The sequence below is a fragment of the Salmo salar genome, chromosome 06 (genome assembly GCF_965601325.2).
Source record: "Salmo salar chromosome 06, fSalSal1, whole genome shotgun sequence".
Classification (NCBI taxonomy): domain Eukaryota; kingdom Metazoa; phylum Chordata; class Actinopteri; order Salmoniformes; family Salmonidae; genus Salmo; species Salmo salar.
The window spans coordinates 77,811,411-77,826,912 of NC_138296.1; the positions used below are offsets into that span (position 1 = coordinate 77,811,411).

At 42.6% G+C, this 15,502-nt stretch overlaps 1 protein-coding gene across 2 annotated transcripts; it reads right to left on the reverse strand.

Annotated features, from left to right (window-relative positions):
- Nucleotides 1-1,703: 1,703 nt before the first annotated feature.
- Nucleotides 1,704-14,289, reverse strand: LOC106608058 (tribbles homolog 2). Of its 2 annotated transcripts, none has more exons than XM_014205736.3 (3): nucleotides 12,928-14,289; nucleotides 10,364-10,656; nucleotides 1,704-4,004 (listed from the first exon to the last, which is right to left on the reverse strand). In XM_014205736.3, the coding sequence occupies exons 1-3, from the start codon at nucleotides 13,201-13,203 to the stop codon at nucleotides 3,536-3,538; spliced, it is 1,038 nt and encodes a 345-aa protein (XP_014061211.3). In that variant the 5' UTR covers nucleotides 13,204-14,289; the 3' UTR covers nucleotides 1,704-3,535. The 2 variants fall into 2 exon arrangements, with proteins under 2 accessions (XP_014061211.3, XP_014061212.3); XM_014205737.3 differs by having other exon boundaries at nucleotides 14,166-14,287.
- Nucleotides 14,290-15,502: the final 1,213 nt, after the last annotated feature.

Consider the following 15,502-nt stretch of genomic DNA (forward strand, 5'->3'; position numbering starts at 1 on the left):
ATTTTGAAATCAGGCTGCAATACAACAAAATGTGGAATAAGTCAATGGGTATGAATACTTTATGTCTACATGACACGGTGCAATGATAAAAACACAATAAGAATACATCTAATGTCAAAAATCGGGCTAGGCTACATACCTCTGCAGGCTTGCTTTGTCACATTCTCTCCTCAAACGTGCCTTGGTATTTTGGCACTGCGCCAGATCCAGTCCATAGAAATACAGTAGCAACAGCTGTATCTTTTAGTATCGTTCAGTTTTCTGTCCCCATCATTTCAGATTGACTATCTCGTTCATATGCATTGTTGCTGAGGCACTTACTACACACAAGCAGCGATGCAAGGTTGGCTGCAGGAGTATTTACATCATATTTACCATTTCAAACTGCTACTAACCATCTTCTGCATCTCTCCGTATCTTTTATCGGAAAATAGTGACATTTGTTGCCTTCTTCCCTTGATTTCATGTATAAAGTGCAGCCAGGGACCAAACACTAGCTTGTTCTTGCTGATATCTCTTTTTCTCCCTTTGCATAACTATCTTTACCTGCTGTAGGCCTAACTCTATCAACTTTCGCACCAGCTCCGCTGCTATGGTAGTCGGCTACATAAAATAATGATTAATCAATTAATCTCAAATGTTTTAGGTGGAAATGAACACATTTTTTGACTCAAAACCAATAGTACTTTTGATAAAAATTGCTAATTCGGCCATATGCTTTCAATAAAACAACTAGTTTGTCCACACTTTGCGGATTTCTGAATCATGAATTCACTGGCAACGGAGCAGTGAGACCTCCATCCAGCAACGTCTGTCACGTCCTGACCAGTAAAGGGGTCTTTTGTCATTGTAGTTGGTCAGGGCGTGGCAGGGGGTGTTTGTTTTGTGTGTTTTGGGGTTTTTGGTCTAGGGGATTTTGGTTCTAGTTTTCATTTTCTATGTTTCGTTTTCCAGGTTTGGCCGAGTGTGGTTTCCAATCAGAGGCAGGTGTCTTTCGTTGTCTCTGATTGGAAGCCATACTTAGGCAGCCTGTTTTCCTTTGGGTTTTGTGGGTGGTTGTTTTCCATTTTGTGTAAGTACCTGATGGAACTGTCGGTTGTCGGTTTTGTTATTTTTTGTAAAAGTGTTATCTCATTAAAATTAAAGAAGATGAGCACTATACCCGCTGCGCCTTGGTCTGTCCTTTACGACGCCCCTGACAACGTCACATGACCCATTTTTGCAGCTGTTTCAGTATCAATTGGGAGTTTCTGGATTTTGGGTAAACTTCTCCTTTTAAAGAAGCTTACCACTCAAAAATGATCATATAGTTACACTTTCTGTATTTTGAAAGTTTTATATCTTGAAACTTGATTATTGACATGCAAAACATTTTGGGACTGTATCAACAGTGGACTAATGAAACAAATATCAAAATAGTGGTTTTGTGTTGTCATTTCCTTTAAGCATTGAGACATTCTGGAGTGTGTTTAGGTGCTCCTCAGCCAAAGATGTCTGAAGTGGTCATACTATACTGTACTCCAGCAAAATGAAAATGTTATCACTGTGGCCTTCCTTAGCATTTTATTTTTTAGACATGATGTATTCCCTTATAGAAAACACTTTGTAATAACCATAAGTGGGCTTGTGTAAAAATATACAGAGGCCTAATGTTATGAAGAATCCATATCTAAGGTGTGCTAAGAGAATAATCAAACCAAATGTGCAGTTCACAATTTATTTACTGAATAAATTTGGACAAAACACCAAAATCTGTTACATTTTACAATCAGAACATCCGAGGCAGAATTCCCACCATGCACCACTCCCCTCCAAACAAAAACAAGAGGACTTCTTAAGCATTAGCACCAAATCAGCACCAATGCAAATAAGGGCAGCTCATTCTACGAAACAAAATAAAAGCAATAGTCAGTTTTAAAAGTGACTCAAAATAGCACATTTCCGATAACATTTTCACTTGTGTTTTGACTTTTATAAAAAAAAAAAGAAGCTTATTCTGTTTCACCCTGCTAGGCAGGCTATAGCATTCATAGGGTGCATGCCAAGGACTAGTTAATAAAAACACAAATTCAAGTAACATTGAGATACGACAAAACATGTCCACTGGTACCCATTCAGAACAGGACAGTTTTACAGGACCTACGCAGGCAGTAGAAAATTAACATGGGCTACTGCAGACCATGTTACTGTAATAATATTGTTTAATAACTGATTTCAAGTTCAAAATAAAATATATTAAGGGGTGACCGAAGTTGGCATGGGTGGTGGGGGCAGAGAAATACTGGCACAAAAGTTTAATTGTTTATTCTAAAAACTTTGGACAGACTTTTTTCCCATCGCACATGTCCTGTGTCCAAACTATTGCCTTTAATATACATGAAAAAGGAATCTCTGAAAAAGAAAAACCCTGCAATGTTTTTTTTAAATATATATATATTTATATTTATATAGTTGTTACAATTTAAATAAAATGTTAAGTTTTCCTCTCCTACAAATGAAAAGCTAAACTTAAATAGAGAAAGCGAGTCTAGAGAGGTGGAATTGATTGTTCACCTAACCTAACCTAAACAAATCAAGTGCATTATGCCATTAGTGGAGGCACAACGAGAGAGGGAGGTTACAAATTAAGGTTAAGCAGAAGATATCAAAGCAGCATTAATAATTTAATGGAATAGCTTAATACAACAAGGTGATATCAGACTTAAAACATAGCCTTATTATTAAATGACAAATTGATGGTGGTGGAAGATAGTTTTTTTAAAGAAATGCACATGATGAGTGGGGGAGAGAAATAAGGCTACACAGAAAAAGATGATGAAGTACACACGTTTCTGAAGACAAAATAGTTTAGTCAGTACTCGTCTTCTATGTCAATGAAAGAGCTTTATAACCTAGGTTCTAAGGTCATGTTAGGTAATGAGAGACAAACACTGAGTGACAAAACAAAAATGAGGTCATCTGTCCTGATGATTGTTGGAACAGAGGAGGTAGAAGTTGGCCCTGACCACAGGTCCAGGGTCAGATATTGTTAATCCTCATAATGGTTAAGGTGAGGACTGAGGGTTATGTGATCTGATCCTAGATCTTTGGTTAGTGGGTAACTTCTACCTGGGTGTGTGAGAGCGCATAGAGGAGTGGTGTTCTTGTTCTCCTTGGCTGAGGTTTTTTGTCCCTTCGTGCTTTCTGTAGCGTCACAACATGGCGTATGTCTCTACTTTTAAAAGCACCACTTAAAAAAACAAACAACAAAAGATAACGTTTGCTACATTGTTTGTGACTTGCATGTCCAGTGGCGGCAACTCCTCTTAACAGAAGTCCCGCCCCCAATTATGTTAATACACCATTCGCCACCTGGCTCCGCCTCGAGGTTGGTTTTCCATGAAATGGAAAGAAAAAAGATGGATACATCTTTTCTGTGAGTGACAATGTTTCACCTGCTAAACAACTAATCTACTTTTAGGCTCTTTCAGAGCGTGTCGCGTTTGTTCCGCTCTGTGGCGTAGTCCTCCCTTTGTGCTCCCTGTTTCCTGTCTTCTCAGCTGAAGAACTGATCCAGCTCCTCCTCCATGTTCACCTCGGGCACAGTCTGTTCCTGCTCCCCTCTCCCCTGGACCATAGCGCCACCTGCTGCCCCGGAGGATAAGAACCAGGGGTGCTCCAGGATCTCCCGGGACGTGAGGCGCTCTGCGGGCTCCCGGCGGAGGATACTCCGGATCAGACACTTGGCCTTGGGCGTCAGGTTCTCTGGGATGCTGAAGTGGCCCCGGCGGATCTTACTGAACAGGGAGCTGGGTTCTACGTCGTGGAAGGGGTAGCGGCCCACCAGGATGGTGTAGAGCATGACACCCAGGGACCAGACGTCGGCCGCCTTGCCTGAGTAGCTGCCGCTGGCGTTGAGGATCTCGGGGCTGACGTAGGCAGGGCAGCCATGTTTTTCTGACAGAGAGTCATCATTGCCCTCTAGGATGTAGGTGTCTTCTAGGCTCTCCAGCTTCACAAGGCTCCTGGAGGGAGACAAGAACCGACAACAAACAAATATTAATAGCCAGAATCATATTATTACAGGAGGATGACTAAATACAAAAATTATATAACCGATATGTTAAATCAATGGACAATAACCCATTTTCTAATTTTAATTGAGTCTGTCCATAAAATCAAAAGAACATTGTGAGTATAGAAATGCTACTGCCGCATGGATCAAGATTACAGTAAGCAGTTGCCCTCTTCTAGTGGGAGGGCATTGTAATTCACTGTGATGGACATCATCCGTATGTTTTAGATCCATAGCTTTGGACATTAAATGAAGTAGAGCACATAATGCCTGGGGCTTACAGTACATCTAACATTTCCATTCACAGTGATAAGAGCAGAGCAGCTAGCCAGCCAGCATGCATCAGCCTATAAATAACCCAGCTGATTCAATAGGCCTCTCCAGCCCAACAAAGAGCAACCACTATGGAAGACTTCAGTTCAGTGGCCTTGAGTCAGCGTGCTGTAAGAACAGTTTGAAAATGGGAATCAAAACTCAAAAGCCTTATCATCATCAGTGCCTTTTAACAGAGAACCATGAAGTCTCTTTTCAAAGCAGATCATCACAGCCATGGTTTTGTGAAAGCTGCTGATCATAATGATGGGTTGTTCAGGGACATCGTGACTGATGAGGGCTCTGGAGTGGCCCAGGGTACACAGACCCTACACACAGAGGAAGAGAAAGGGACACTTATGAAGCGCCGCCTAAAGTGTCTCCATCTGTGTGTGAGTGCGTGTCTGTGGAAGTGTGAGGGGCTGTTAAAACCTGTTGGGGATAGGGGGCAGTATTTGCACGGCTGGATAAAAAACGTACCCGATTTAATCTGGTTACTACTCCTGCCCAGAAACTAGAATATGCATATAATTATTAGCTTTGGATAGAAAACACCCTAAAGTTTCTAAAACTGTTTGAATGGTGTCTGTGAGTATAACAGAACTCATATGGCAGGCAAAAACCTGAGAAGATTCCAAACAGGAAGTACCCTCTCTGACCATTCCTTGGGCTTCTTGCCTCTGTTTATTGAACATTTAGGATCTTTGCTGTAACGTGACACTTCCTACGGCTCCCATAGGCTCTCAGAACCCGGGAAAAAGCTGAATGATATCGAGGCAGCCCCAGGCTGAAACACATTAGCGCGTTTGGATAGTGGCCTGTCAGAGGACCATCAGACTGGGGCTCGTGCACGAGGGCACGAGATGTTTTTATTTTCTCTCTCTTTGAACGAAAACCACCACTCCCGGTCGGAATATTATCGCTTTTTTACGAGAAAAATGGCATAAAAATTTATTTTAAACAGCGGTTGACATGCTTCGAAGTACGGTAATGGAATATTTAGAAATGTTTTGTCACGAAATGCGTCGTGCTCGTCACCCTTCTTTACCATTCGGATAGTGGCTTGAACGCACGAACAAAACGCCGCTATTTGGATATAACTATGGATTATTTGGGACCAAACCAACATTTGTTATTGAAGTAGAAGTCCTGGGAGTGCATTCTGACGAAGAACAGCAAAGGTAATAACATTTTTCTTATAGTAAATCTGACTTTGGTGAGTGCTAAACTTGCTGGTTGTCTAAATAGCTAGCCCTGTGATGCCGGGCTATCTACTGAGAATATTGCAAAATGTGCTTTCACCGAAAAGCTATTTTAAAATCGGACATAGCGAGTGCATAGAGGAGTTCTGTATCTATAATTCTTAAAATAATTGTTATGTTTTTTGTGAACGTTTATCGTGAGTAATTTAGTAAATTCACCGGAAGTGTTCGGTGGGAATGCTAGTCACATGCTAGTCACATGCTAATGTAAAAAGCTGGTTTTTGATATAAATATGAACTTGATTGAACAAAACATGCATGTATTGTATAACATAATGTCCTAGGGGTGTCATCTGATGAAGATCATCAAAGGTTAGTGCTGCATTTAGCTGTGGTTTGGGTTTATGTGACATTATATGCTAGCTTGAAAAATGGGTGTCTGATTATTTCTGGCTGGGTACTCTGCTGACATAATCGAATGTTTTGCTTTCGTTGTAAAGCCTTTTTGAAATCGGACAGTGTGGTTAGATTAACGAGAGTCTTGTCTTTAAAATGGTGTAAAATAGTCATATGTTTGAGAAATTGAAGTAATAGCATTTCTAAGGTATTTGAATATCGCGCCACGGGATTACACTGGCTGTTGAGTAGGTGGGACGCAAGCGTCCCACCTAGCCCATAGAGGTTAAAGACACACACACACACACACACACACACACACACACACACACACACACACACACACACACACACACACACACACACACACACACACACACACACACACACACACACACATTTCAGATAGTTCGGAGTATTCAATCAATGCATTGCCTCAATCAGGCCGCTAGAAACCTTTGTAAGCAGCCTGTTTGTAAATATCACTGACAGAGCTACATGCAACATAGAAGTCAGCAATCTCTCTAAGCAGCCATTAGGATAGTGGGGCTGACATAATTCTTAATACTGCTTACATAGCATCTCATGTTAAGTATGACCCACATAATGATGTTAAAAATGAATAAGAACACTAAAAAGAGTGTGCTTGTAAAAGGTTGGGTTCCAGATCGGTCCTGGCTGACACTGCAGTGGATTCCCAGCCAGTATGACCTATGACCTATAACCTTTCCTGGGAGGCAGTGATAGGTCAATCCAGACATGATGACATAAGCAGGTCACCCAGTCTGTCACCATAAACTGCTGTGGCCATATCACCTTACCGGGTAGCCTCTCTCTCTCCCTCTCTCCCTTCTCTGGCCTTCCACTCACTGAAGCTCTGGGACTTGGCTTTTGGCTAGGGTGACTCTGAATAGCCTGAAATGGCTTCCTCTCCAGTCTCCTCGTCTCCTTTCCTTCATCTGCACTGATTCGAAAGAGCTGGATAGGTGAAGCAGATTCCCGGTAGCCTACCACTGCTTTCAACTTTTACAAAATGTTAGAATGTCGTGCTAGCTTGTTTTCAGATCGGTGCGGATGCAGGAGAGGATATAAGGATAGGAGGAGAGGATATAAGGATAGGAGGAGAGGAAGAAAGCCACTTAGAATTAGATGCAACCCTAGACCCTGACTCCCCACCCCACAATTTCTCTCCTAACCCCCCTCTGCCCCATCAATCATTCAGTGGAGGGTTTGACATCCCACCCTGGTAGGTCCTGTCATGGCAGCCAAGGTCGTTAGACTGCTATTAGATATAAGTGTGGCAGTCAGCTCAGCTTCCCTTTTCCATGAGCAGAGTCAGAGGGTGACACTGCCACAAATTCACAAAGATACAGGACATTTTTCCTCTAAACTGTGCCCGCACCCCGAGACTGCCGCGCAGCTCCCAGGGACTGCCGCGCAGAAATATCCGCCCACAGAGAGAAGCACGAGATTGAACTTCACTCAACTTTCTAGAGCAGTGGTCACGTCGATCTCCAAGCCATTCCTAGTCGATTGGCAAACATTTCTGTAAAAAACCCAACGATAAAGCCTTGGATTCCTTTTTTTTCTCTTCGGGCTGTTGGCGGTTGGTGCACCCGATTCAGCTGCCCTGCGCGCTGGGTGGGTGAACTGATGCCATTCTGAACCATTTCATGTGTCTGAAGGTACAAACTCTGCCTTCCCGGCAGGCCCAGAGAGCAAATCAAGTGCACTATAGGCTTACTGTGCACCACAGATTACTGTGTCTGCAGTAACGTAGCAGGCATAAAAGAAAACTACAGCAAAGTTAATACTGTGAGATTTCAAAACGTTTAAAACCATGACTACAGAGAGCCTGTCTACGAATACATCAAAGAGCTGCTGTTTTTATGAGTGAATTCATGTTTATGTTCTTACTCAGTACTGTCAACACTTTGTACTCAACACTTTTATAAACCATAAAATGCGTGTTCTTCCTATTTCCACTCAGCGCTACAACAAGCAGTGTAGCAGTAATAAATGAGTAGGAAAGTGTATCTATAGGCTTGCAATGTTATTATTAGCAGCTTGGGTCTTTTTTAATATTGAGGAATATTTCATTTTTCTCATAGTGAATTTGTGCATGAGGGAGAAATAATGCGGTGTGACTCGAGTTTCCCCATCAGCTGGAAGACGATGTCCCTTTTTGATCAGTGTCAAGTGGAGGAAAGGGACAGCAGAGGGATGTTGAGAGGCGGACCGCTGAGACTGACCATCAACCCAGTAAAATAAAAATGAATAGCTAATTATTTAAATGTATGCTCACTCAGCTGTGCCTCACCAGTAATACAACAACAGATCTATTAATGGTGTGATCATGAAGCCTATCTCAAAAAAAAGTTTATAATTTCAAAAAATGGCCCGAACAACAATGCATTGACAGGGCAATTCAAGCAAAGCCAGTATGCGGTGATAATGTATTGGGCCTATAGCTTACTGCACAAACATTACTACAGTACTGTTTTTAATTGGTCAATGTTGCATAGGCGTACAGTTTTTAAGTAATGTTAAAAACAAATCTAAGCGGTAGATCTCGGCTTCACTCAGAAAAGGTTGGTGACCGCTGTTCTAGAGTTTTCCTTAACACTATCAACGTTCCCTTTACTGTGGCAATTGTGATCAAATCAACGCAATATTAGCCACTTTCAATGCAACATACCGAAACAAAACTAACTATGCAAGAGATTTTGTTGTAGGCAGAACACATCGGAGTAGGATGTGTACTCTACACAAACTGTAGCGACATAACCAATCAGAGATGCAGTAGGCCTATAATCAAATAGACCATAGCAATATATGGATCTGAGCCATTTACTTTGAACTGGACTGTGTTTACAGCATGAGTGGTCGTGAGTAGATGCGCTTGTTTTGAGATCAAAGTGAGAGCGGCATGAAGCCACGTGTGAACATTTTGTTAATATCCTTTGCTAGTTAGTGAGTTATTAGCCCAGATATATAATTTGTAGTCAGCAATAGGGGAGTGATTGCTTCCTAGAAGAGCACAAAACGTGTACATTTCTTTGGAAAGCGAGTCAGGTAAAGAGCTTTTTTTTGTCTTAAAGGGGCAGTGTTGTATTTTGAGACAGGCATGAATAAGCTAAGTAGCCAATAGGCAGAGGGTAGCATAATCTGTCTTATTCTCTGTAATAATGGTATAAGAATAATGCATTTTATTTTGTAAAGTGGTTTCTTGCATCAAACAACACAACAACATGTTCAGTCACCTCCTTGCCAGAAGGACAAGTGGATAAGCAGGTTAATGTCAAGCCCTGCATGTTTTTTTCATGGAATGTAGGCCTACATTGAACACCACACATTGGCTGCTACTGTAGATTGAATGATAGAACAGCTATTTCCATGATACAATGTTATGGGATGCATTTTCTTTGCTCAGTGCTGGAAATAAATTGAGGGAACTTTGGATACAGGGTATCTAGCTACTCCACTGCCAGGTTGGACTTCTGGCATAGGAGCAGAATGAGGTCCTGCATAGATCTAGGATCAGCTTGCCCTTCACCAAATGTAACCTTAACCACTGGAGGAGAGCACACCAAGCTGACCTTAGGACATTGTGTGTCTAGGCTGGAGCATTGAGATAGAGAGCATCCAGTCAGTGCCAGGCTGAATGAGGTGGCGAACAGGCTCAGATCTCCCCAGTAACAGCAAATGCTTGCTTTGACAGGGTTAGTTAAAAAAGCAGCATTAGACTATGTTTTTATCAGTGTTCTCCTGAAACATTATAATGATAAATGTGGAACACACAGAAATGTTGGTCTGATTAATTCGCTTTTATCTCTGCAGCATAATAGGTTATAAAACCTATATTGATTCTGTTTGCGCCTAATAGGCTGCAATACCACCAGTCCACCACCAGGGGCCTGTATATACTAACCCCTACTCGAGCTGATGTCTGTAGTGCTGATTCATTACTCTGTGCCACAGCCTTACATGGTAAATCCCACCCTAATTGAACATCTGTCAGACAAATCTAATCCTGGCATCTCTGCTGTCACTGTCCACCAGTTTAACAGCAATTCGGCTAGCTGGCATGGGCCCTGGACTGTATCCAGCAGTCACCCTGGTTGTCCCCAAGTCACATTCGTGTGTGTACTCCTAGTTATATTGGGTACCTTCAATATTGTAACCTCTGGTCTAAATATAAACTACTCAACTCCATAACTATGTTACAACAATATTTTACTGTAGTAATTACAGTGTTACTACATAGTGTAACTTCATGTAAAGAGTTACTGTAGAGTTATGTACACTCATATCTATTTACAAAGAGCATAAGGTGAGAGACTCATTCCTTTCTTCCCCTTCCATCCACCACCCCTCCTCACCCTGTCCCCTTCCTCACCTGTCCTCGTTCCTGAAGACAAACTTCCTCAGCTTGAGGTCCCGGAGGACCACGCCGTTGTCATGGCAATGTGCCACTGCTGAGGCTATCTGACGGAAGAGTCTGGCGGCCTCGTCCTCACGCAGCTTCTTGCAGGTACGGACGAAGGAGTGCATGTCTCCGTGGCTCCTCTCGAAGAAGACGTAGGCCCGCTTCTCCCCCAGCAGGACCTCCACCACCTGGTTGATGTGCTCATGTCTGCCCAGGGAGAAGTAGGCCGCCAGGGACTCCTGGTAAATGCCTATCTCAAACACCTGGAGAGGCGGCGGGAGAGAGAGGGAGGGGGTGGGTAGAAAGGGAGGGAGAGAGTTTAGTATCCAATGGAGATGATAGTCATTGTTCAGCACATTGTGTAGACTAGAACGGATGTGATTGTCTATCACCGTGTAGAAAAGGGAATCGTGTAAGCTCTATAATTCGCCAAGTTCTCAACGCTTCACCTTACTGAACATGCCTACACCCCCCAGGGCTCCAGAACCTGTAGACCAATGTTAATTTCATGGGCTGCAACATTTAGAAAGCTGCTGCAGATAGAAAGGTAAAACCATAGAGCTACATGGTGACCATTCCATATTCTGCATGCATACTTTTCTATCTGAATGTGAAGATTCTGTAACTTCGCCGCCATTGCCCAAGTACATAAACAGTTAGAGAGCAGCAGGCTCTGTCTCACCCTGCATTGTGTGTGTGCATGTGCATCTCAAGGTCTACAATTGTAGCTGGGGTCTACTAATACACATTGGTAGTAAACTGTCAATTCTGCGATTACAAATGTATCTTTGATGTTGCTCGGTAACATGCAGTAAAAATGAAAGTCATATATACACTACTGGTCAAACGTTTTACAACACCTACTCATTCAAGGTTTTTCTTTATCAGTGGAGGCTGCTGAGGGGAGAACGGCTCATAATAATGACTGGAACGGAGCAAATGGAATGGAAACCATGTGTTTGATACGATTCCACTGATTCCGCTCAGTGGAATGCTATCAGCCATGAACCTGTCCTCCCCAATTAAGGTGACACCAACCTCCTGTGCTATATATATATATATATATAGCTTGCTGGCAGTGCCAAAGACCGTAGGCTTAGCCTACTCTTATCACTGTGACACAGTTTAGGGTCATACTCGAGGACTGTGTTCCTGTGGGGCCTGTGTGCTTTTAGCCTAACATTTCTGTTAATCAAGCCATAACATATGAATGTACAAAATGGTACATGTATCCAATGCTCCAAAAATCAAACTGTACCATACAGGGGTGGAACAAAGGCCAAAAGGTTGACCTCAATTTGCCCTATGCACTTGCAAAGCCATCTGCCTACTGCATCTTTCAAACCCTTGGTGATGTATGTGCTACTGTATATAAGAAAAACAACAAAATGCAGTTTGAGATTTAACGACAATGAAACGTATTATATTCATATTGCACTAGAAACACTTAAAAAAGATTCTACATAACATTCATTTACAGTAGGAAATAGTGTGTCATTCTGGTCATGAATTAAGCAGAGCACTGGAGAATGAGGAAAACCTTTGATTTTCTTTGCGAGGAACAAAGGCGTTGGTAGTGCTATAAGTACTATGAGTTTGGGAGAGTACGGAGCGTGCATGGTGCGTGATTACTCACTCCTTTGTCAACGTTACATCATCCCGACCCATACAACTCTCGAGACACGCGCAAGCTGAGCTGCCTGCTTTGCACTCCATTAACTTTTTCCATTACTCTTTCAGTCGTATCCATTTCCAATTCATGCATAAAATATCAGGAGACAAAGTTCGCAGCAACACCGGGTACTTCCATGGACTAGCATACAGTGCATTATTTATTTCCTGTTGGAGATGATGTGCGTAATTTGCATTCAAAAACGAACCCAGATTGCCTACAGCTATAAACGTGTAACTACTGTAGGCCTATATTTATGGCTCTATCCATACCGAATAAAAATATGAACGCAACATGCAACAATTTCAAAGATGTTAGTGAGTTACAGTTCATATAAGGAAATCAGTAAATGGAAATAAATAAATGAGGCCCTAGTCTATGGATTTGACATGATTGAGCAGGGGTGCAGCCATGGGTGGGCATAGACCAACTGGGGAGCCAGGTCCAGCCAATCAAATTAGTTTTTCCCGACAAAAGGGCTTTATTACAGACAGCAATACACCTCTGCACTTTTTGTGCATATGGAACATTTCTGGGATCTTTTATTTCAACTCATGAAACATGGGACCAACACTTTACATGTTGCGTTTATATTTTTGTTCAGTGTAGATGGCTGTATTGTGAGCAAGTTAATGTTTATCATAGTGCTACAGTTCTATTCTAGCTATATTAAACATGTGTGTGGGACTGGTAGATTGACCAAATATGGTGTTTTATGGTTAGGCCACAGCGTTATCTGCTCGAGATGAATGGAATGTTCATGATGTAACGCTCGCGACAATGTATCTGCTGCATTCTCTCTATGACTAATGCGCCCGTCAATCAACTCAATGGCCTATAAAAACACTTATAGAGGACCCACCTTACATACGAGCTCTTCCCCGGTGTGCAGGTGGGCGGCCCTGAAAACGTGATCACCCTCCAAGGGCTCGAGGAGTAGGTAGTTACCGATGCAGGAGATACAGTGGGAGGAATCTGGTGTTTCGGGGGGGCTAGGGGACCCTAGGTTAGGGCTGAAACTCTGGCTGGATTCTGTAGTCCTCAAGCAAGATAGGCCTAACTCCTCAAAATCGGTCGCTTTGTGCCGTGATCTCCCATAACGCGAGATGTTGATGGGATTAGATAGTTGTATGTTCATCAGGATTCCCTAATACTGCCAAACTCTCCGGTCGTCTTCTCTTTGACGACACTTTGGGTTGTAAACTTAAGTAAATAGATTGGTTGTTGTGGTCCTGTACTTTGTTGCTGCCCTTTAAAAAATATAAAGCTAGATTATGTTTTGTGCTACTCTTGCAAGTGCACCTATTACAATGTAATAAGTAGGTTATGTCAAACTCTTATCTGTAGGCGAGGCTACTGTTGGAGGGCTCATATGGAATACATGTATTGAAATAAGCAATTCTAAGACAACGTTTGCAATATGTTTTCTTTATCTACCCAGCTATGGGACTAAAACAAAAGCATTGTTCACTGCACCGTGACGCACGGCAGCCCTTTGCACAAAAGAGAGTGCTGAATTTGAGCATAAACGCTTTACCAGAGTGCGAGACAGCAACGCCGATTTGCAACAAAGGAAACACTCAAATCCTACCGATTGCAGTTTTGTAATGATGATTGCACTACTAGATTAAATATAAGCACAAAAATAGCCCGCCAGACTTGCAATTCATTGAATTACATCACACGTTTCCGAAAATACCTTGCAGACAGAGAAGATACAAAGTAACCGCGGTTAAAATCGCACTGAGGTTGCAAACTACGGTCGGCCTATATTTAAATCAACATTAATTCTTGATAGCTACCAGGTATTGCTTTATAGCTACCAGGTCAGTGCCATACGGTCCTTGTTCGTTTAACACATCATGTCCATGCAGCGAGCTCCGGGAATTGCCATCGACCAAATATGGAGCGAGAAAACCATCCAGAATTCAAAGACCTTTGTTGTGTTCGGAAGTGGATGTCCTTTGCGACGAATTCGTTTTTGAATCCAAAGGAACTTTTGCCGGCTGTTTCTGCTGCTGGAAGTAAAGGATGGCCGACTTCCCAAGGCCTTTCCCTTGATTCAGCAAGACATCCTCTCCGGCGGTGGTGTGTACTTACGTGGCTGCGAAAAATCTAGCTAGTCCATTCAGTGCGAGGTCAGCCGCTTAACACACCTTTCCTCAGCGCAGGAGCCGACTGCCTGGCGGATAGGCTTCCACACTCACACACACATTCGCTTACACACATACGCATAGGCAACACACAGACCTGCCCCCGACCCGCCTCCCTTACGTCACATACACACACATACAGAGAGGAACCCCATTGGTTTGCCTGCCGATGCCTAACACAATTACCGTCTACTCTACAGTAATACAGCAGTCATGTGAGCTGCATGTACACTACATGGATCTAAATGTACCCACGGCTGGTATGGCTTTAATGTTAATTGGTTGGGGGGGGTGTACATACATTTCCCTTTAGAAATGCCATTCATATAAATATATGGAAACATTGTCTAACCAGCGGGGTAGGCTACTGAATACCACCGTGGCAGCCTATTGCATGATTTGAGATATTGGCTGATCTGCCAGGTAATGCATTTACATTCAGTAATCTGTATTTGTATTTATTATGGATCCCTATTAGCTGCTGCCTTGGCTACTCTTCCTGGGGTCTGGCTAAATTAAGGCAGTTATACAATTATACAAATATTACAATACATTTATTACAGAATTCACAACACACTATGTGTGTGCCCTCAGGCCCGTACTCCACTACCACATATCTACAACGCAAAATCCATGTGTACATATGTATAGTTATCATGTGTGTGTATGCATGTGTCTGTGCCTATGTTTGTGTTACTTCACAGTCCCCACTGTTCCATAAGGTGTATTTGTACCTGCTTTTTAAATCTGATTCTACTGCTTGCATCAGTTACATGATGTGGAATAGAGTTCCATGTAGTCATTGCTCTATGTAGTACTGTGCACCTCCCATAGTCTGTTCTGGACTTGGGGACTGTGAAGAGACCTCTGGTGGCATGTCTTGTGGGGTATGAATGGGTGTGCTAGTATTTTAAACAGACAGCTCGGTACCTTCAGCTTGTCAACACCTCTTACAAAAACAAGTCATGAGGAAGTCAATCTCTCTTCCATTTTGAGCCATGAGAGATTGGCATACATGTCATTAATGTTAGCTCTCTGTGTTAAGGGCCAGCCGTGCTGCCCTGTTCAGAGTCAGCTGCAATTTTCCCAAGGCCCTCTTTGTGGCACCTGATCACACGACTGAACAGTAGTCCAGGTGCAACAAAACTAGGTCCTGTAGGACCTGCCTTGTTGATAGTGTTGTTAAAAAGGTAGAGTAACACTTTATTATGGACAGACTTCTCCCCATCTTAGCTACTGTTGTATCAACATGTTTTGACTATGAGAGTTTACAATCCAGGGTTT

Excerpts from the sequence above, each read along its gene's own strand:
- LOC106608058 (XM_014205736.3), bottom strand. The coding sequence starts at position 13,203 with ATGAACATACAACTATCTAATCCCATCAACATCTCGCGTTATGGGAGA. Across the intron at positions 10,657-12,927 it reads GGGAAGAGCTCGTATGTAAG|GTGTTTGAGATAGGCATTTA; the intron begins GTGGGTCCTCTA and ends CCGCCTCTCCAG. Across the intron at positions 4,005-10,363 it reads GTCTTCAGGAACGAGGACAG|GAGCCTTGTGAAGCTGGAGA; the intron begins GTGAGGAAGGGG and ends GTCTCCCTCCAG.